This window comes from Diplotaxodon limnothrissa, linkage group LG12 (assembly GCF_057381915.1).
Source record: "Diplotaxodon limnothrissa isolate DT_005_m linkage group LG12, D_limnothrissa_male_GT1.1, whole genome shotgun sequence".
NCBI classification, from domain to species: domain Eukaryota; kingdom Metazoa; phylum Chordata; class Actinopteri; order Cichliformes; family Cichlidae; genus Diplotaxodon; species Diplotaxodon limnothrissa.
The window spans coordinates 27,046,901-27,068,247 of NC_140607.1; the positions used below are offsets into that span (position 1 = coordinate 27,046,901).

Genomic DNA, 21,347 nt, shown 5'->3' on the forward strand with positions numbered 1-21,347 from the left:
TTCCAGTGAGCACCCACCTGTCTGCATTTATCTTTTTGAACAAGACTTCCCAGTACCACCTTATCCCATTTTTAGTCATTTAAGAAATTTCAATTAGCTACAGCTAATAAGCAATAAAGAACTGAAATGTATTTTTATTTACGACATCTTCATTGTGTCTTCAGTGTTGTGTTTTAGCCATAATTGGTTCACACATTTACTTGGAGGGCATGTATGACAGGTTAACAAGGTGTTAGTAATTGAACCCTTGTTTTGTCTGACAGTCAACACCTACGAAGTGTGTGTCTTCACTGGTGACATGATGGGAGCCGGGACCGACGCCAATGTCTACATTAATATTTATGGAGAGAACGGAGACACTGGAGAGCGCTGCCTGAAGAATTCTGACAACATCAATAAAATTGAGGGAGGGCAGGTAATAAAGGAAATACACAATCACTTCTAAATTTGTATGATTATAAAAATGATGATTTAGATTTAAAGATGTCGCTTGATTATATTTGTGATTATGCTCTATTGTGGCAAGTTCTACGAATTGATATTCTTAAAAAAAATATCTTAGTAGCTTTCATCACAGCTGAACACCTTTATACATTTGTTCAAAAATGTGTCATGCTGAAAATTAACCAGCAGTTAGTCAAAGATTCAACCATGTTCGCGCAACATGAGTCTTCCACTGAGGTGTGGGTGGGAGCATATTCTGGTAGGGTTACAAACACTCCTGCAGGCAAGCCGGCTTGGACTCACAGGAGTCCTCTGCGTCATTGAACCCGTCCTACTTTTACTCCATACTTTATCCACACCTGTTAATTAATTATCACAGCTGGCCCTGTAAGAACATAGAGCTCACTTCAGTGGAAAATGGGTCTGTTTCTAAGACACAAGTAAAAAGTCCATTCGGTGAGTGGGAATGTTTGGTCTGTGGCTGACAGACATCTACACCTTTTCTCTGTTTAGTTCTGTTTAAAATCGTTTTTTTCATTAAAGATACTTTAAGAGGCATATATATAATAACAAAATTTAAGAAAGAGAGTTTATTTATGACCAATTAAAGCTCCTGAATAAACAGTGTCACCCTCAGTTCTGTAAAGGAATTGTTCTTCTTTTTTAAAAAATAAATAAATAAATAAATACTTTTATGTGATACAATGTAAAAAAAAAAAAATACTATATTTTACTCATGAGTGAGTGCCTTAACAGTGAAATAAACTGAATATTTCCTCAACAACCCCACCTCTCTTTCTCTCTGTCCTTTTCTTCCTTCCTTTTTTGCTTTCTTTTACTTTTTCTTGTCACACTTGGTTTGTTTCGTTTATTGCTAGTACCTTTTTTTTCTTGAGCTATGCCATCACCGGACATGTTGCTTGGGAGACCTGCTCTGTTTTCTCGACCCCTTATTACCATTTTTATTAAACGTGCTGCAGTTGCATGACGACCGGAATAACAACAACAGACATCCCTGCAGAAATCAGAGGATAACAAGCAGGGGATGTGGAAGTAGAAGGAAGCTACAAGGGAAAAGAAACAGGCCCAGAAAACAGACACTGTCATGCCTGTGAGATGGCTGGACCACAGAGAGGCTAACAGCTTTTGTGAGAAATGAGGGGCCCTTCATGTGTGTATTATACTGAGTGTCACAGAAACACATCTTCAAGAATAATTCAAGATCCCGTCACTAACATCAACTGTTTTCAGATGATTCGGGAAGACAGAAATAAATCCAGGAGTGGCAAGTGGAAGGGAGAAGGGAACAAACGAATGGTGCCATCTTTGTCACATTACCATGAAGAAATTTAACTGCAGCTCACATATTCATTTAACTGTTTTCTGTGGAGTATGACCAGCCGTCTTCTCCTTTTTTAACATAATAGGAAAGGTGAAAAAAATGAATTGACTTGCAAATCACTTAGTGTATTTAATTAAAAATGATAAAAATGATGGAAAACATGCCCATCACTTCCTCCTCTCTAAAAATGTGAGGAACTGTATGACTTAATATTAGTGTGCATTCTAAAAGCATGAGTAACTTGCACATGGTAGGCACTGTTAAGGCTGAAGAGCACATACAAGTTATGGAGAAACATATGAATCCCACCAGATGATTCCAAATCATATGCAGCCATACAGATGATGATTTCTCAGGACAATGTCAAACCACATATAGGTACCTCTGTGACGTGAACAACATGACTCAATTGTAAAAACAAAAGTAAAAGAGTCTGTTTGTTGAACTACCCTGCCTACTTTCAAGACTTTGGGAACATTATAATATACATATCAAATTCAACTAAAGTTTTTTTTAAGTTGTCTTTGACTTATTTTTAGGTAAATATGGGATTTTGCATTTTGTTCTTCTCTACATTTTACACAGCATCGCAGAAACAGGGAGTTTTCATATTACCTTGTTTTTGCTTACATGCTTCTTCTAATAATATATTTGTGATGTGGTCAGATATACTGTAGCAACTCTGGATGGATTGCATTCCATTTTCATATATTTGTGCCTTTTCTGTCTTTCCCTTGTAAAGTTTCAAAGCTTTCATATATTTCAGTACTGTTTCAAACCAACTTCTCTTCTATCAGTTAACACTCTTGTGAGTCCCGATTCATTTCTGCTCTGGTATCACTTTGGACTATCAAATAAAAACAGTTAAATTAAAAGTGATTTGTAAAACATCTAGTTGCTGCATTTTGCAGGAGGATGTTTTCATCGTGACAGCCGTTGATTTGGGCCCTTTGAAGAAGCTACGAATCCGTCATGACAACTCTGAGTCTTACTCCTCTTGGTACCTGGATCGTGTTGAAATAGTGGACACAAAAGAGGATACAACGTAGGTGCCACAAACATACAGCCATGTGGGTTTTGCTTAGTTATTCAGCTGGATTCCAGAAAAATCCTACAGCAAACAAGGATTAAAGATTTTGTGTGATTAGGAGAGTAAATTAACAAGATTATATCTTGGAGTGTTGAACAGAGGTGTTTCTTCTGTAGATACTACTTCCCTTGTAACCGCTGGCTTGCAGTTGATGAAGACGACGGGCAGATAGCGAGAGAGCTGGTTCCCGTGGATGAGGCCTTCATGAGGAAGGATGATGATGATGAGGGCACGAGTGGTACTCTGGGCCTGGAGCAGAAATGTAATGAAGCTTCAAAGCTTGTTTACGCCTCAGTGGGATAAGATTAGTGGAAGACCAATATGACAAGTTTCATGTACTTATATGATAAATTTATCCTGCAGCTATGTCTACTACATATACTCTTAAGATAAAAACTGGAGAAAAGAAGTATGCTGGAACTGATTCCAACGTCTTCGCCATCCTCTTTGGTGAAAATGATGACACAGGTGCGATAATTCAGCATCATCCCTGCATTATGGTGGCATCCCTGTTACTGGCTAAATATCAGAATTTTAAAAAAAATCTGCATGTCACCCACAGGGATCATCAATCTAAAGGCTTGTAAAAACTACAAGAATAAGTTTGAACAGGGGATGATCAATGAGTTCACTGTGGAGGCCGTGGATCTGGGCGACCTGGTAAAAGTTCGAATCGGGCACAACAACTCAGGTGGGGAAAGAACGTACTGTCCAAAAACAAACAAAGCAGTCATATACATAAGCACTGCACTGTACAAAAAAAATAAACTTTTTTTTTCTGAATCAGGGGGTTCATCTGGTTGGTTCTTGGACTGGATCGACATTGATGCCCCTTCACAGGGTCAGAGGATGCGCTTCCCATGTGGCCGTTGGCTGGATAAAGGGGAGGATGATGGTGCAACTGTGAGGGATCTCTATCCTGCTGACTTACAGACTGAATTCTACACACCATGTGAGTGAACAGCAGTGATATAAGCACTCAAATCCATTAGTAAACGTAGAGTAGGCTTATTGAGAAATCGTCCTCTAAAAGTGCTTTATGCAAAATTTCACTCTGATAAAAGAGCGGAAGCATTAGCAGTAAAATGTATTTTAAAGCAGTCTGCCTGAAGAATGGTGCTTGTCAGACCATTAACTCCAACCTGTAATGAATGTTATAAAGCTGCAGTGGTGTCCTGTCTTTTTATTATCATTCCTCCAATGAAGGCTTGTTTCTGCCCTTGAAAAAAACATTTTCGATTGGCAGAGCTAAGTCGAAATTTCAGGTTATTTTCCAAAAAAAGATTATGACTTACTCACTCAAACTTTAGACAAAATTACTCAGAATTTAAGTTATTTGAGTGCAAATGGTTGTCTGTGTCTGTGTGTTAGACTGGCGACCTGTTCAGGGTGTACCCTGCCTCTCGCCCTATGACAGCTGGGATAGGCTCCAGCCTCCCCTTGATAAAGTTATTTTCTCATTAGTTTGAGTTAATAAATCCAAATTTTGAGATAAAGTTTGAGACAACAGCCCGAAATATTGACTTATAGAGTATAGTTTGTTTTTTATCAATATGTATGCAAACTCAACTTATGCATTATGATCCATTCATGTCAGTTAGTTTATACAAACAACAAGAAAGTAAATAAATAATATTGCAGTTTATAAAGCGGGCTCAAAGACTGTTATTATTTAATCAATGACGATAATTTAATGCCCTTCAATATAAGGGCATTTTTATAAAGCAGGCTCTAAAAGTTCAACCAATTTCAGGATATTATAGTAGCAATTATCTATAGATATAATTTCTACACATTACTTTGTATTTTCATTCAGTATCTTACCAGTTAGATGTTAACTATTTAGGACAGCAAATGTATTAAAAGATCAAATGATTCCTTTGAGTTTCAACAACAAGTTAACACTAAAACAGAAAAATGTCATCAGTGACAATAAACACATTTTAAGCCAGCAGTTATGCTATCAGCTAGCACAACTGTGATCCCTCTCCACAGATAAATAACTACATATACTGCACGACTTTCTTCCTAAACTTCTTGCTTTTAATTGCTTATCAATGCTTGTAGTAAGAATGATGGACAGTTATTACAGTTAGATAGTTTAGTCTGATATGTTTTCTGTAAGGCATAAAAGCACGTCTGGTATCATAACTGTAAACGTTAGCTGTGAATACTAATATAGCCTTTCCTAAAATGCAAATGTTTCTTATATAAAAGACTAGATTATATGCCAGCCTGTCCTCCACCTTCATCCATGACAGCCTGGCATGTTTCCCACCCACACTGTCCTTCAGTGAAGAGCAAAAGGGGTAGCTCTGTTTTGAGCAAGGGTCTTACTTCTGAAGCACTAAAACCAAATAACAGACAAGTAATCAAGGTGGGATAGAAACAAAGACTATTATACACGTTTAATTGTGGCCTCTGAAATTCAAAACGCAAGCTTTTGAATATTAAGTTGAAATATACCCACTCCTACGTCATCAATATGAGTTAACCATGATAGTGTTTGCTCATCAATAAATGGTGAAACCGCCAAAGCAGTTTCAGTCTTTGACGCACTGACATTTTTTTGTAGTGCGTCTAATACATCCACAACAAGATTGTAACACCTTGTTTTCTCTTTTTCATGCAGCTTTTGTGTTTTACAAGTCTTAAAATAGTTGTTTTCTTTGCTGACTCTTGGTTAAAAAGAAGGAAAGGAAATCTGAACACAAGTGGTCAGCTGTACCTGACACCTGATAAACCGAAGTGTAAACGATGATGGGACCAGTGTGTGTACGGCTCAAAAAGGGTTCTTCCACCTTACCTGTCAACAAAAAAGCTTTTCCATTTTTTTCAGTTGTGCCTTATGAGATAAAGATATACACCACCGATGTATTTGGAGCGGGAACAGATGCTGACGTGTTTATAGTCTTGTATGGCCATAAGGGGGTGTGCACTCAGCAGAAGCACCTGTGTGTCAACAAGAGAGAGCGACGCTTGTGCTTTGAGAGGGGAGCTGAAGACATGTTTATTGTGGAGGTAAGTGTAATGTGTGGCTACTCACTGATAGAGCTTTTCAAAAAGTGGCGGCCGGTTTGCGAATGATAAGTTGTCTTTAAACAGCTGGAGGACATTGGTGATGTTATAGAGAAAATCAGGATAGGACATGACAACAGCGGCACCAATCCTGGATGGCATCTTGACAGAGTGGAGATCAGGCGACAGCTCAGGAAAGGAAAGGTAAGCAAAAGCCACATGAGATGACACCATAATAGCGGCATTATATTGCCAAAACTATTCACTCACTCATCCAAATCATGGCTAAGGTGTTCCAGTTACTTCCATGGCCACAGGTGTGTGTATAAAATCAAACACCTAGGCATGCACACTGCTTCTACAAACATTTGTGACACAATGGGTTGCTCTCAGGAGCTCTGTGAAGTCAAGCACTACTAAGGATTCCACATTAAACTTTTACTGTTGTTATTATTATTATTAAGTGGAAGCGATTGAGGAATGACAGCAGCTCAGCCACAAAGTGGTAGGTCACATAAAATCACAGAGCACATACCGAGGCACATAAGGTTCATAAAAACATGGATGAGCGAGTCTGGTGTGAAAGAATTTGATTGTCCTGTACAGAGTCCTGACAGCACCCTTCTCATCCAACATCACAAACGCTCTTCTGGAAGAGTAGTCAAATATTCTCATAAAAACACTCTTAAACCTTGTGGAAAGCCTTCCCAGAAGAGTTGAAGCTATTATAGCTGCAACATCATGTTCAACCCTATGGATTAAGAATGGGATGTCACTCAAGTTCATATGCCTTTGAACGCAGATGAGTGAATACTTTAGGCAATGCACTGTAAGTGCATCGTTAAGAGATTTCTTGTCTGTGGCCTCATTAAATTATTAACAAATTAATAATTTAACATCTTCTGGCTCACACAGTTCATTGAGTCTCAGCTAGAGAAACATAGCTGGTGCCAGACTGAAGAGTTGTGTGTGTTTAATGGCAGGGTTCTGAGACGACTATATTCCCTTGCGAGCGCTGGCTAGCTAAGTCTGAAGATGATGGTGAGACGGTGAGGGAGCTTGTCCCCTCAGACATCATCACACAGAAACTCCTCAGGGATGGGACACTGAAAACGACTGAAACTGAGGTGGAAGATGCTTTGGAAAGTAGGTTGAAAGTTATGTCACCGGTGGAATGTAACTACACTTGCTTTCAAGTGCTCTGTCTAAGGAAACATTAGAGGTGCTTATTTGTATTTCAGCTGTTGCATGGTGAAGATGTTGAACTAGCATGGAGCAATATAAGCCTTGGTAGATTTTGCTTTTCAGCATCCTAATATGCTCTTCTAGCATGCACTTTTTCAAAGCTGAACTCAGTTTTGAAAGGGTTAGTGGGGAGAACGGTTTAAAGTCCAATTTTGAGACATTCTCCTTCTTTCAGCTGCTCTCTTTAGGGGTTACCACAGCCGATCTCGCACTATCCAAAGCATCCCCTTCTGTCACACCAACCCTTTGCATGTTGTACAAATTTTTTTGAGACATTTTGCTGTATAAATAGACACGCTGTGAGACTGGAAACAACACAGTTGGGAAAAAAAATCTATTAGCAAACAAGGTCTGCATTTACCGACTTCAAAATTTTTCCTCCCTCACAGCTCACACATACACGGTGTCTGTGCGGACAGGCGATATGTACGGAGCAGGGACCGATGCCAACGTTTTCCTCACCATTTATGGAGATTTGGGAGACACAGGAGAGCGGAAACTCGCCAAATCTGAGAATAACAAGAACAAGTTTGAGAGAGGAGAGGTATTAGAGGAGAAGTGCGAATCGTTATGTGATGTTGCACAAAAATAAATCTAAATCTGTTCAATTCCTTTTGCCTTTTAGGTGGATAAGTTCAATATTGAGGCCGTGGATTTGGGGCAGGTGTTTAAGATTCGTGTTCGTCATAACAACTCTATGATTGGGGCTGATTGGTACCTGGACCAGGTGGAGGTGCTGGATGTGGAAACAGAAGAGGTATACATGTTCCTGTGTGAGCGCTGGCTATCAACGAAGAAAGAGGACAAACGAATAGACAGGACCTTCTACGTCAAGGTTGTGTTTAAAGACAGTGTTTTATTATTTTCTTCTTTGTATGTCAGAGTTATTCCAGAAAAGAAAATTGATAGCTGTGTTTATTTTGTGCCTGTTTCAGGGGTATGAGGGTGAAAGAAGCTCTGATCCATATTCCAAAATGATTGCTCAGGCCAAACTGGGACTGGACAAGAATGCCAACAAGAAGAAAAAGAAGAAAAAGGCAGTAGTGGTTGAAGAGGGTCCAAGTAAGGTCTATTCATTGTGTCTCTTTGTGAAATGACGTTTCTGGAAGTGGACACAAATATCAGGAAAAAATACTGAAATTCAACATGATAAATAACCACAATATCAACAGGAAGAATCAATGCAAACTTATAGAAATTTGATAAATATAGGTAATATCAATCAGGTCATAGTTCACCCTAATATTTACACCAAATTAACCAACATTAAAGAAATTTGTGCTTGGTGGCTTTCATTTTAAAGTGTTTAACTTACCAAAGTTACGCCTTGTGCCTGAACTCACTCACCACAGCACTCCTAAAACTGAGACTTCTGGAAGTCCTGCCAATGCAGTTCTGACTTTTTTTAGTGTGGAAAGGAAAGCAGAGACATCCACAAAATTGTAGTACGCAGACCTACAATTGCTTCAAAAAATGAGAAAAAAAGACAAAAAAGATAGCTTGGCTCAGACACCTTTTGTAACCTCATCCTCTATAATCCTCTTTGTACCTCTCTACCAGGGATGCTAAATGAACTGGTACTTATGTAGTGCTTTTCTAGTCTAAGTGAGCACTCAAAGCAACTGATTATTACAACCCACATTCACACACACATTTGAGCTATATTTTCTGCCTCTAAGGACTTTCAAACACACACACGAACACACTTTTTGAAGGATGCACGGGGAGGCGGATTTGAGGGTCAGTATCTTGCCCAAGGACACTTCAACGTGCAGAATGAAGGAGGAGGAGGGATTGAACAACTGACCTTCTGATTAGTAGTGGAACTGCTCTACCTCAGGCAAAATAAATCTCTGATCTGAAACGTTGCTGTTTCTGTTCTTCTGTATGATACAAGACACAAAACAAGCATCCCTCTGCTCTCTTTCTTTGGCTGCACATGATAGTATGTGTGTGCTAAAGCACTAGAATAACACTGATGTAGCCTTAATAAAAGAAAAGCATCTACAAACACCTTAAAGGCTCATTAATTAACACAACATGTTTCGTCTAAGAAGAACAGCTGTATGCTTTTACAGTGTATAGTGATGAAGGATTATTTCCTGACTATAAGTCTTCGTGCTATGCTAAGGTAAATGGCTGCTGGCTACAGTTTTAAAAGAGTGCTAACAATCTTCCACCTTAATCTGACTTTCTGTAAGAATACACCTTTCCCAAAATGTCAAACTACTCCTTTAAGATAAACTTTAATATTGTCTCCATCCATATTTGAAAAAGATCAAAAGGTCACACTCAGCCTGGAGCTAGATGATAGTACTAATATTAAAGAAGTAGGAATGGTCTCTGAAGTGGCTGAGACATCAGACTGAATTTTATATGTGGAAAAAAATCTCAAAGCAGTTTTTCTCTCTCACCCAGTCATCCCTTATCACTTCACCCTGTCCACGGCGATCGAACAAGATGCCAGCACCACAGCGAGGGTTTATGTCATCATCATTGGTCCCAATGACGTCGAGACAGACCGGCTGTGGCTGGACCTGCCAGAGGGAAAGAAATCCTTCACAGCTGGCTCCATGGAGCACTTTGTGTGCTATGGAACTGACGTGGGAGAGATCAAGAGGGTGGAAGTGAGAATCTGGGACTCTTTCTGTAGCTAAATCTGTGAAACTGTCTCCTCTCTGCTGTCTCTTCAGATGCACTGCTATTAAAATTTTAATAAAACCATTCTAGCTCAGCAATAATTAATTCTAGATGTGCCTAGATCAAACAAAAATCAAGTGATATACAAATTCCCTCTCCATCTCCTCTCCCTTCTCTTCCCTCTCAGCTTGGCCATAATGGTGTCACACCAGAGAGCTGCTGGTTGGTGGATGAGCTGTCGGTTGCCGTGCCAACCAAAGGTATCAAGTACATCTTTCCATGTAAGTGCTGGCTGGCTAAAGACAGGGGAGATGGTCTGACTGCCAGACTGATCAATGTGCTGGACTCCAGCACGATCAACATTATCCGCAAAGTGAGTCACCGCACCTAAAATATGAAGTGTTGGAAAACATTCAGTTAATGTGTTACATAAAAACTGTATCTGTATCTCTGTGTACTGTATTTTTTTAGGTTGTTTATTCAGTCACGGTTGCCACAGGTGACATTCAGTATGCAGGAACTGATACCAACATTTTCCTGACCGTGTTCGGAGCCAATGGGAGCACAGAGGAAATGCTTCTGCCCAAAAATGAGGATAGGTCAGTTCACAGTGATTACTTATCAGTAAAGAAACAGTTGATACTTTCAGTGCAAATACTGGAAATGTGAGATGCCTGAGTTTAAACAAACAAAATGAGCTCATCAGCACCTTTAAAGTTCAATAATATATGTGTTGCATCTCATTAATGTGACCTAATTATAAAGAAATGTCACTTATTGTGTGGTATTTTGGATCAAAGCAGTGATTTCCTTTATTGGCACTAAGATCGTAATAACAAAGAGTCTGCCATATAAATGCCATAAGCACCACATGTTTCTGAATAAACACAGTGTTTTATGTTAATCTGTGCTGTTGCCTATGGACAAAATTGGACAGGCTGTTTCACTGTTTATGCCGTTTAACCTAAGATAATCTAACCAGCTGCTGTGTACAGCTACAAAGGCATGAAAGTTAAAATGCAATTAAATGTATCTTCAGAAAGGTTAAACTATTTAATTAGCACAGTCATGTCTTTAAATGCAGCTTAATCCATATATATTGGTTCATTCAGGTTTGAAAGAGGGCAAGAAGACACATTTACCTTGGAGATAGATGACATCGCTCCTTTGAAGAAGATCAGAATTCGAATAGATGGCACCGGAAGCCGCCCAGACTGGTTTCTTGACAGGGTAATGCAAAGAGAGTCTGATGCAACACGTCTGGTATTAGAATACAAAATGTAAGAAAGAAGGAATGATAAGAAATAATTTGCAATTACCGGAAAGCAGATGCACATTTTGAGGTAGCACAAAACTTTCACATCAGTTTATCATAAATATTACGTGTTACACTCATGTGCTACTTTATAAGGTACAGTTTGCTAGATCCCCTTTTACATTCAGAACTGGCTTAATTCTTCATGGCATAGGTTCAACAAGGTGGTGTATACATTCCTCTGAGATTTTACCCATTACTGACATGATACCGTCAAACACTTGCTGCAGATTTGTTGGCCCCACAACCATGATACAAATCCCCCGTTGAGCCAAATCCCAAAGGTGCTCTGCTTGATTGAGATCTGGTGACTGTAGAGGCCATTTGAGAACAGTGAGCTCATTTTCATATTCAAGCAATCAGTTTGAGATTACTTGAGCTTTGTGATATGGTGTGTCATCCTTTTGAAAGCAACCATCAGAAGATGGGTACACCGTGGCCATAAAGGGATGGAAATGATCAGCATCAATTCTCAGGTAGGCTGTGGCATTTCAATAATGCTCAGTTGGTACTAAGGGGCCCAAAGCATGCCAAGAAAATATCCCCCACATCATTAAACCACCACTAGCAGCCTGAACTGTTGATGCAAGCAGGATGGATCCATGTTTTCATGTTGTTTGCAACAAATTCAGACACTACTATCTGAATGTTGCAGCAGAAATCAAGAACTCATCAGACCAGACAACATTTTTCCAATCTTCTGTTCTGTTGATCCCATGTGTATTGTAGCCTCAGGTTCCTGCTCTTAGCAAACAGGAGTGGCACTCAGTGTGATCTGCTGCAGCATTTGATATTTTGTGCTTTCAGAGATGTTTTTCTGCATACCTTGGTTGCAAGGTGTGGTTTTTTTGAGTCACTGTTGGCTCCCTATCAGCTCAATGCAGTCTTTCTCTGGCATCAAAAGGCATTTTCACTGCACAGAGAACAATCAGATCACTGGATATTTTATCTTTTTCTGTCCGTCCTCTATAAACTAGTGATGTGCAGATCGATCCTGAAATATCGATTCCTCCGATACCAATCATTTATGTTCTAGAATCGATTCTCACATTAAAATATCGATATTTTAGTAGTTTAGAGTAAATTTGTAGTTTATCATTAACAGCAACACAGTGGAAAGAAACTATAACATTCGGATTGTCTACATTCAAAGGCACTACTTCCTCTTCCGCCTTTCATAGTCATGTGCGAAATACGGCTGTATAAATGTCTCGCAGCCGCTGGCGTGTGCACTCACAACAATGGCTGAGCGTAATTGGAGTAATTTGCGGACGTATTTTACATCCACAAACAGCCAAGACGTGGTTTGCGATACATGTGGCAAAAAGTGAGGTGTTGTGGCCATACTTGCCAACCTTGAGACCTCAGAATTAGGGAGACATTCAAAAAGGCTGTTGGGGGGTTGATAAATAAAGTTTACAGTGTTTATTTATCGGATAAAATACGTTAAATGTCACCGTTATTATTGGCCGGCCCGGAAACAGCGGGGGTGTCCAAATTCAGAGGCTGCTTCCACCTGAGACTCTGCTCCTTGCTATCTAAAATATAACAGGGCGCTGACTTAAACTCTCGACCGTCTCACACTTCTGTTTAAACAGTTTTCTGTTTGACGTTTATTCAGCTGTGTGAAAAAGGAACCCTCTCGAGGGATTAATAAAGTTAAATTTAATTTAATCTAATCTAATAACTTTATTCTCAGCCAAACCGATTTACTCGCGAACAAATAAAACACTGAAAAAGCCAAACAATAACATTTTTAAGTTATCAAAGTGACTTATATATCATGTTTAACGACCGCGGGGGTTTGAAGACGATGTGTCGGTTGGCTCAGATATTTGAAGTTTACACAGCTACATTCTCACCTGAAAATATGTTAAAAGTTTTTTTGCGACCCAGAAAGAGAAATAAGAGTAATATTAAAACTAAGTATCTGGAAACTGGAATAGGCTGGGCCGCGCCGCGCTATGAATTCTGCGACATGGTTTTTCAATTTTGATGTCCGGGTGGAAAATCGGGAGAAATTCGGGAGAATGGTGGCTCCAGGAGATTTTTGGAAGGGGCACTGAAATTCAGGATTCTCCTGGAAACATCTGGAGGGTTGGCATGTATGGTTGTGGCAACATCACTAACCTTGTCAAACACCTCAGAGCAAATCATATCACAGAATATGACGAGCGTATGTTGAAGCGAACTGAAGAGGAGGAGAGGGACAGGTGCTGCTAGGGCGAGACTCTCACGGAGTCCTTTAGTGATGCAGGCAGGCAAGGTGTTCAAATAGCGCACAACTTCAGTTTTTCTATTTCTATATGATGAACTCATCTGCATTATTAAGTGATGAGAACAAGAAATCTGATGTCCTGTAATCATTATGATGCTATAACTTGAGATCAAACTATCGGTATCGGATCAGTATCGTCGATACCACCCTGAATATTAATTGGTATCGGATCGGAAAGGAAATCAGTGGTATCGCACATCACTACTATAAACCCTAAAGATGGTTATGTGGGAAAATCAACAGTTTCTGAAATACTCAGACCAGCCCATCTGGCACCAACAACCATGCCACGGTCAGTTACTTAAATAACTTTTCTTCCACATTCTGATGTTCAGTTTTAACTTTAGGAGGTCATCTGGACTATGTCTACACACTTAAAGGCATTGAGCTGCAGCTGTCTGACTTACTAATTAAATATTTGCATTATTAACCGGTTGAACAGATGTACCTAATGAAGTAAGTAATGATTGTACAGTATTTGTGAAATTATATAAATGTTCCTATTCAGGTAATGAAATGAGGTGGAACACTGAACAGTTTTCACAAGTTAGTAAATTTCACTTGCATGTTTGGTATATCATTGCAGTGGATGGCGCTGTCTCTAAGCTGTAATTAAAACAATAACTCTTGTGATTTTTAAACCACAATCTTTTAATTTGCTAATTTAATAATGAAGCAATTTCTTTTTTCAGCCTTCGCAAATACCGTTAATTAATCAGATTCTTTTGCAGTGGAAACAGATGAATGCTAGGTTAACTTTAGTGTATTTGTGGATTGTTTAACATTTTTCAAGCCACAAATATACATTAATGCATTTATTCCAAAATCACAGTCAATTTCCTCCTCCTCTGCTGCAGCTAAATAGTAGATTTCACATGTGGACATTTGTTTAATGCGAATTGTGAGGTCATCGTCTGATTTAAAATGTTAGATCCTGATGAGAAACCTGACCACAGAGGAAGAGTACCTGTTCACCTACGAGAACTGGCTGTCCAAGACCAAAGGGCCCAAGAGGACAAAGGTGTGTGAGCTGGCGGCTATGGTGGATGACGAGGAGATGGTAGAAAAAACAACTTACATCATCCAAGTCCAGACTAGTGACGTTGCAGGTGGGTCACAGAATGTTTCCACATATATTTAGAAAGTTGACCAGGTTAAAGAAACTGTATCAGTCAATTTTAACTTAATTTGTCTGCTTGGAATAAAGTTTAAAAAAATAAATAAATAAATATCAATATTCAAAGTTGGGGGTTTTTTCTAATCATCCCAGAGCCCTCTTTAACTGCACAAATTTCTTCCCCAAATTTTACGTTTGTTGAACTTCTATGAGTATTTTACATATTTTTAAGTGTTAAATAAGACACTGCGTGCTTAACTTTAACAAGCATGTTTACAACTACTAATAGATTTTCTCATAAGTTAAAGTTTATTGGAGTTCTGTTCTCTGATCTTTGCAATATTCTAGGTGCTGGCACTGATGCCAACGTGTTTCTGATTGTGTTTGGGGAGTATGGAGACACAGGGACGCTGCCTCTGAAAGAGAGCACCAACAGAAACAAGTTTGAGCGAAAAATGAAGGACGTGTTCAGATTTCCTGACATGCTCAGTCTGGGCGAACTGTCAAAAGTCAGAGTGTGGCATGACAACAAAGGTAAGGAGACAAGGAGAACTACAGTCATAAGTAAGCACATAAGAAAGGAAGGAAAGTTTTAGCAGTTTGGAGTAATCTGTGACGGCCTCAGAGGTTTTCTAAGAGAATACTGGGAGCAACAACACCATGAAGTCCAAAGAACACACCAGACAGGTCAGGGTTAAGGTTATTGAGAAATTTAAAGCAGGCTCAAAAAGATTTCGCAAGCCTTGAACATCCCACGGAGCACTGTTCAAGCGATCATTCAGAAATGGAAGAAGTATGGCACAACTGTAAACCTACCGAGACAAGGCCGTCCACCTAAACTCACAGGCCGAACAAGGAGAGCGCTGATCAGAAATGCAGCCAAGAGGCCCATGGTGACTCTGGACGAGCTGCAGAGATCTACAGCTCAGGTGGGAAAATCTGTTCATAGGACAGCTGTTAGTCATGCACTGCACACAGTTGGCCTTTATGGAAGAGTGGCAAGAAGAAAGCCATTGTTAACAGAAAACCATAAGAAGTCCCATTTGCAGTTTGCCACAAGCCATGTGGGGGACACAGCAAACATGTGGAAGAAGGTGCTCTGGTCAGATGAGACCAAAATGGAACTTTGTGGCCAAAATGCAAAATGCTATGTGTGGCAAAAAACTAACACTGCACATCACTCTGAACACACCATCCCCACTGTCAAATATGGTGGTGGCAGCATCAGGCTCTGGGGGTGCTTCTCTTCAGCAGGGACAGGGAAGCTGGTCAGAGTTGATGGGAAGATGGATGGAGCCAAAACAGGACAATCTTGGAAGAAAACCTCTTGGAGTCTGCAAAAGACTTGAGACTGGGGCGGAGGTTCACCTTCCAGCAGGACAACGACCCTGAACATAAAGCCAGGGCAACAATGGAATGGTTTAAAAACAAAACATATCCATGTGTTAGAACGGCCCAGTCAAAGTCCAGATCGAAATCCAATCAAGAATCTGTGGCAAGATCTGAAAACTGCTGTTCACAAACGCTGTCCATCTAATCTGACTGAGCTGGAGCTGTTTTGTAGAATCTCTACATGTGCAAAGCTGGTAGAGACATACCCCAGACTGGCAGCTGTAATTCCAGCAAAAGGTGGTTCTACAAAGTATTGACTCAGGGGGCTGAATAATTACGCACACCCCACTTTGCAGTTATTTATTTGTAAAAAATGTTTGGAATCATGTATGATTTTCATTCCACTTCTCACGTGTACACCACTTTATATCGGTCTTTCACGTGGAATTCCAATAAAATTGATTCATGTTTGTGGCTGTAATGTGACAAAATGTGGGAAAGTTCAAGGGGGCCGAATACTTTTGCAAGCCACTGTATATCAACCCAATTGAAATGCCACAGCAGGGCCTTAAAAGAGCTGTGTATAAGCAATGAATTGAAGCAAAGTACTTTTTTTTATTTTCAACTTTTTGACTAAAAAAGCTGACAAAATGTCTTACAAGGATACTTGGAAGATGGAATAACAGAATCTTGCTTAGATACTGCAAGAGTGGATGTACAGCACAGTGTTAATGTTAGCTTGTTTACTTCAAATCTATTTGATTTATAAAGTACCTGTTCACAATAGTAGTCATCTCAAGAAACTTTATACTATATATACTTTACCTTTTTTTTGTTAAACAATGGAACAGGAAAATTTAGATCAGTGGTTGAGATAACATTTGTGCACAGATGGAATAAATTCACCATTGACTGTTGCTCTTACTGTAAACAGGCCCTGCTCCTGGATGGCACCTGGAGTACCTTGACGTGAAAGATGAGGCCCTGGACAACACCTTCAGGTTCCCCTGTGACCGCTGGTTGGCAAAAAACGAAGATGACGGGCAGATTATGAGGGAACTGGCTTGTGCCAACAATGATTTTGTAGACCTCAGTGACAAAACAAGTTAGTAATCCTGAGAGTCTGTAGGCATAATCATGGGTTGTGTAATTATCTGAGATGAATCACTTGCAGTAAATTACAACCATTTGTCACTTGTAAAATAATGCAGCAATTTGTGTCTCTGTGCATGGCCACAGAATATGAAATTGCCACAACAACTGCTAACGCAGATGACGCCTCCACAACGGAAAATGTCTGGATCCTGCTGGAAGGAAGGAAAGCCCGTTCCAAGGAGTTTGTTCTGGAGAATAAGAAAAAGAAGTTCTTAAGGTAGGTCTTCAGAGAGTCCAGGGTTCATGACTCATGGTAAAACCCTCTAATGTGGTCTTACATAATCGCCCTCTTTTACACATTTTTTTCTACCCCCTTTTATCTTGTAGCTTCATTTTCTCTTTACTCTCAGGAGAGATAATCCCATGAGGTGAAACAGAACCTCTCAGGCAGACCACAAAATTTAACAGTTTAAAATCAAAACCCTACACACACTTCTCTTGCACCCTTCCACAGCGGTGCCACTGACACGTTTGAGTTCTCGTCGAAGCACGTGGGGGAAATCGCTAGCATCTGCGTTGGCCACATCACAAAAGACGGCAAGAAGGTGAAGAATGAGGCTTTCTGGCATGTTATGGAGGTGGTGGTGACAGAAAAGGAGCTGGGAAACAAGTGAGTAGACTCTCACAACATGCATTATGTTATATAAAACTGATGGTGCTGAATCAATGCATCCTCTTGTGGTTAGGTATTTCTTCCACTGTGATGCACAAATTCCCCTGGCAGCCAAAAAAGACCAGTTCCAGACATTCGAGTGCTATAAATCCATCGAGAGCTTTGCAAGCAAAGTCCGCAACCTGGTCCCTGTCAAGTATGAAATCATCGTCATCACCGGGGACGTCAAAGCGGCCGGCACAGACGCAAATGTTTTTATCACCATGTATGGCGTCAATGGTGACTCAGGCAAGCGTCACCTACGGCAGAAGTTTCGCAACGTTTTCGAGCGAGGGCGGACAGACCGCTTCGTTCTGGAGATGCTGGACCTTGGGGAATTGCTGAGGGTCAAAGTGGAGCACGACGGCACTAGACCCAACAGTGGGTGGTATTTAGAGTGTATTGAGGTGACCAACACAGCCAATTCAGTCACAACAATCTTCCACTGTGGAAAGTGGTTGCACACTGCTAAAGCTGATGGACAAATTCAGCGAGTGCTCAATCCCAGATATTAGAATAATGCTAGAAAGAAAGAGTGGGTGAGCATTTGCTTTTTCCTGTTTGACTCATTTGTTTTGTTGGGGGTTTTTACCAATTGTAAGAGAAACATTGCACGGAAAAGTTAGAGTTAATCCATCTGAATATAAATGCATTTCAACTTTTTCAGGATAAAGCCAGTTTTTTGTTTTTGTTTGTTTTTTTGTTTTTTTTAAGTTTGTGCCAACTGTTTAGGCTGTCACTCTTCAGAAAAAGCCATTTGCTTCCATCTCGCACAAATAAACAGAACTGAATATTACCCAGCTCACCACAACAAATATTTACCTTCATTTTACTTTTCCTCACGTCTCACTGAAAGGTTTCATACCAATGCCAATCACTTGAGGGATAAAGGCAAAGCTGGAAAACAGTTCAGCAAAAATAAATTCATTTGCTTAAGCATAATATATGGGCATTGCACTCCAACAGGGGTTAAAATATTCATTATGCATAAATTTAAAAACCCTTTTGTAGAATGATGGGTAGTATTACACAGGGATCAGGGAAGGCGAATAGCCAATCGTAGCAGCAAAAACAAAGACAACTCAAAAAAAAAACGCGGAATGCTGTTTAACATGTAAATAAAAAAACGAATGCAATCATTTCCAAATCTCATGAACCCATATTTCATTCACAACAGAACATAGAGAATATATCAGATGTTTCGACCAAGACATTTTACTTCACGACCATCTGCGCCCCCAGTCTATGGATCACCTGTAACTTAAAAGGCTGTAAGGTCAGACACCAACAGGTGATTCGGGCGTTGGCATCCTGCATGTGATGGAGCCACTGTAGCGGAGCGTGATCCGAACAGAGGATGAAAGGGCAGCTCAGGAGGTAAAAATGAAGAGAGTCAACCACCCAGCAGATTACCAAGCACTCCTTTTCAACTGTGCTGTAGCAAGCATGCAATGGCTGCTGTTTTTTACACCTGAGGGCGCACCGGCCCGCCTCCCAAGCGGTACCCCAAATACTGTACCTCCCTCCGTCCAACCGTACACTTCTTCTGGCCGTGAGCCACACGTGCCTCAGGGACTCCAGGACCGTGGCCACCCACTGCACATGCTCCGCCCAGGTGTCACTGTGGATGATGCCAGCCACAGTGACATCCGGGTAGGCGGCAGCATATGCGGATGCAGCACCCAGTCCATGAGGAGTTGGAAAATGGCTGGAGCTCCAAAGAAGGAAGTGTGACAAATTGGTACAACCTGTAAGGAGTACACAAGGATGCTTTTTCCTGGGAATCTGCCAGTAGCCCTTGGTTAAATCCAGAGTTGTGAAAAACTGAGCAATGCCTAACCAGTTCAGGAACTCGTCAACCCGGGACATGGGGTAGGCATCAAACTGTGACACCTCATTCACCTTGCGGTAGTCAATGCAGAACTGTATAGACCTATCTTTCTTCACCACAAGGACCACGGGGCTATACCACCCACTGTATGACTCTTCTATTAGTAGAGATATCATCTGAATTTCAGGAGCAGGACCACTCTTCCTTCACGCCTCAGGCTATAAAAGCCCCCCTCTCCAATACCTGCTGTTCTCATTTTCATGCCCCATGCCCCCCCCCCAAATTTTCCCCTCCCTTCTCCTCCTCGAGAGCCTTCGCCAGTCCCCTTCGAGGCCTTCCCCAAACCGCAGCACCAGTTCACACTTCCTCATCCCTCATCGCCCATCATTAACGAGGATGTGGTCCCAGCTAGTGAACTCCAAGCTTTAGCATTTCAGCCATTTCCCTCTGAACAATTAGCCTTTTATGTTTAGGAAACCTGCAGGGCCATGAACGCACCATCACGCCTGGGCATATTTCAAAATGGTGCTCTATGAGATTGGTATGGCTGGGCAGGAGGGAGAACACATCTGCAAAATGCTGTTGCAATGCAGCAACATCCGCTCTCTGGGCCTGTGTGAGATGGTTATCACAATGAATGGAGGATGGAATGGTGGAATTTGGCATCTCTGGTCCTAACTCATCTGTCTCCTTCACCAGAGTCACCAGAGAAGCAGTCTGAAGGTAGTGGATGCTGGTCCAAACAGACCAGTACCTACCAGTCAGTCAGTATCTCTTTCGGGATGCCAAATCAGGAGACGACCTGAAACAGCGCCTGCGCTGCACTCTTAGAAATAGTGCACAGTGGCACTGCTTCGGGATATCACGTTGCATAATCCACCAGAACTAATACACAGTGATGCTTCATTACATCACAGATCAAATTTTGTTGACCGTTAAGTATGGACGAGATACACTGAACGTGACACGTGAAACAAAGACAAAAGGAGAACATATAACATTTGTAGGGGGATGATGAAATAAACATAATATAAACCAAATTCAAAACAATGTATTCATAATTTATAATAAATATTACAAAACTTTTTTTAACATACAGATTCCATGTTTGTGCAGTCTTGTTTGGATTGGCCCACCTGTTGAGGAGTAGTAGGAGTAGGAGTAGTAGGGGTGACCATGGCGCTGGGGGTTGGGAAGCGCATCTGTAACCGGAAGGTCACCGGTTCTCTCCGGGCTCTCTGTCCTGGTCGTTGTGTCCTTGGGCAAGACACTTCACCTACCGCCTACTGGTGTTGGCCAGAGGGGCAGATGGTGTGATATGGCAGCCTCGCTTCTGTCAGTCTGCCGCAGGGCAGCTGTGGCCACAACTGTAGCTGCCTACACCAGTGTGTGAATTTGAGAGTGAATGAATAATGGAATTGTAAAGCGCTTTGGGTGCCTTGAAAAGCGCTAAATGCAATCCATTATTATTATTAGATAAAGACCTACACATACACATAATCACACGCATAATGTGATCATTAGAGTAACATTTTACAGTGTCCCAGTTATTTCTTTATATGTTGATTGTTATTTTTAAATAAGTGTATCACCACATGGACATTATCTATGATTTTCAGATTTCAGGTAATCTTGGATTGCATAAGAAATACAAAAAACAGAACTTCATTGTCATAAGTAGCTCATCTGGCTTACTGTGACTATTGTCTATAACAATTTACAAGGTATTGTAATCCGTGAAATACAGAAAGAAAGCGATATAGTAGGCTTCCTTGTCATTGTGGCTATATTGCACAAACTAATCAGGATGAAAATCCAGTGAGAACAATAAATGTGACCTCGAGCTTGACCGTGAGCACAATATGGATGAAAATCCACTAGGTGATCA

General features: G+C 40.7%; 1 protein-coding gene across 1 annotated transcript in view; it reads left to right on the plus strand.

Moving 5' to 3' along the window:
- loxhd1b (lipoxygenase homology PLAT domains 1b) overlaps positions 1-18,143 on the plus strand; it is a 32,784-nt gene extending 14,641 nt beyond the window's left edge. Inside the window, 22 exon segments of the mRNA XM_085368546.1 lie at positions 264-415; positions 2,698-2,831; positions 2,993-3,138; positions 3,240-3,344; positions 3,439-3,567; positions 3,664-3,828; positions 5,716-5,897; positions 5,982-6,098; positions 6,878-7,040; positions 7,529-7,683; positions 7,765-7,974; positions 8,075-8,201; positions 9,558-9,766; positions 9,967-10,152; positions 10,251-10,378; positions 10,892-11,009; positions 14,304-14,481; positions 14,838-15,023; positions 16,756-16,926; positions 17,061-17,193; positions 17,431-17,586; positions 17,663-18,143. Of these exon segments, the coding sequence (XP_085224672.1) occupies positions 264-415; positions 2,698-2,831; positions 2,993-3,138; positions 3,240-3,344; positions 3,439-3,567; positions 3,664-3,828; positions 5,716-5,897; positions 5,982-6,098; positions 6,878-7,040; positions 7,529-7,683; positions 7,765-7,974; positions 8,075-8,201; positions 9,558-9,766; positions 9,967-10,152; positions 10,251-10,378; positions 10,892-11,009; positions 14,304-14,481; positions 14,838-15,023; positions 16,756-16,926; positions 17,061-17,193; positions 17,431-17,586; positions 17,663-18,143 (3,731 nt within the window).
- Positions 18,144-21,347: the final 3,204 nt, after the last annotated feature.